Source organism: Chinchilla lanigera, unplaced genomic scaffold (assembly GCF_000276665.1).
Source record: "Chinchilla lanigera isolate Chin_1 unplaced genomic scaffold, ChiLan1.0 scaffold00005, whole genome shotgun sequence".
Classification (NCBI taxonomy): domain Eukaryota; kingdom Metazoa; phylum Chordata; class Mammalia; order Rodentia; family Chinchillidae; genus Chinchilla; species Chinchilla lanigera.
The window spans coordinates 41715298-41716802 of NW_004955406.1; the positions used below are offsets into that span (position 1 = coordinate 41715298).

The 1505-nt window shown below is 60.0% G+C and overlaps 1 protein-coding gene across 2 annotated transcripts in view; it reads right to left on the reverse strand.

The window, feature by feature from the left end:
* Positions 1-876, reverse strand: part of Avpr1b (arginine vasopressin receptor 1B) — a 10086-nt gene extending 9210 nt beyond the window's left edge. For both annotated transcript variants that reach the window (XM_005375385.1, XM_013523068.1), the window contains exon 1: positions 465-876. In XM_005375385.1, coding sequence (XP_005375442.1) covers positions 465-473 — 9 coding nt within the window. In that variant the 5' untranslated portion in view covers positions 474-876. The remainder of the gene's footprint in view (positions 1-464) is intronic.
* Between the last annotated feature and the right edge of the window lie 629 nt (positions 877-1505).

Genomic DNA, 1505 nt, shown 5'->3' on the forward strand with positions numbered 1-1505 from the left:
GGAAGGGAGGGGAAGGGAGGGGAGGGGAAGGAAGGGGAGGAGAGGAGAGGAGAGGAGAGGAGAGGAGAGGAGAGAATGAAACAAGGAGGGAGAAAGTGGAGCTGAGATCCCAAATCCTAGCGCGGACAGGGAAACCTAGCAGAGAAGAGGAGGAGAGTCCAGGGGGACCGGTGTCGGAGAACACCTGTGCAGCGCTAGGCTTCTGGAGAGGAGAGAAAGCTAGGGCAGCGGCCACCTTTCCCAAATCCACCCCAAAATTCCCTTCCTCTCAACTTTTCCGGAAGTAGAGAGCTGATTCCCTAGAGCCTGCTTGGAAGTGCAGTCCCGAGCCCTGGTGTCGACCTCAGGACCGGAGCCCCAGCCGAGCCGGGCGCTGTCACTGGCGCGGGTTTTATGCGCTTCCAGCAGAGTCCTGTGGGCCACTCGCGGTTGGTTCCCTCAGAGGAGGGCGGGGTGAGACTCACCCGCACCATCCAGGCGGGGCTGGGGACGAGAGGCTGGCGGGGTGGGGGCGCGGAGGAGGGACAGCAGGGGTCGCAGACCCGGCACCGGGAGAGGGAGAGGCCGGTAAAGTCAGCAACGGCCCCCCAGCGGGAGGGACCCACCAACCCCACCAGCAGACACTCGCTGTACCCCGCGCTCTCCAGACAGGTGCACACCTGGGGCGTGAGAAAGTGGGGCTCCGCTTTGCGCGGGCCGCAGTCTATGGTGGGAGACTTGGAGCTACGAGGGGATGGGAGGTGAGACCTGTGGTGGAGGTGGGGCGGGCAGATGGAACCGGGCCTGAGAGCCCTGATGTGCTGGGCCCGGGGAGGGACGGCAGGTTTTCGGGAAAGCACGCGCAGCAGAGGTGACCGCCCCGGTGACCGCCGCCCAGCGCAGCTCCGCTCCCTCCAGCTGCAGCCCCGACGGAGGAGGCCTGCGGCTAGGCGGAGGGGTGCTCTGGTGTTCTGGTGTTCTGTGGGGTCGTTGTGGAATTCACATGCACAAAGTGAGTTACTGGAACTCGCCAGAGCAGGTTACTTTTTTTTAGAGCTGGTGATGGCACAGTCCGAGACCTTCAGGAAAAACCGGTCCATGATGGTGAGGAGGTACTTTAGTCCTTCCTGTAATCAAAACCGATTCTGCCCCTCTAGGATACCCCCACCACACGTACAAACCGCATCATTTCTTCAAGGTGCCGCCTCCTAGCATTCCACAAACCCGTCTTCTCTTGTGCCCTACAGCACGAGCTTTCACTGTTTCAGGGGCATTGCGCCTCTTTTCTTTCTCTCCCAACTCCTCTCTCTCTGTCCTTTCGGATTTTTTGAGACAGGGTCTTGCTGTGTAGCGCAGGCTGGCCTCCAACTCCTGGCAGTTCTCCTGCCTCAGCCATGCTGGGATCCCACACGTCACCACCACACCCAGTGAGGATTTTGCTTTCTGAGTGATGATCTTCAGTCTGTGCCTGATCATTCCCACATTTATGCAAACACACTCTAGTGCTACTGAAAAAAAGTCTAACC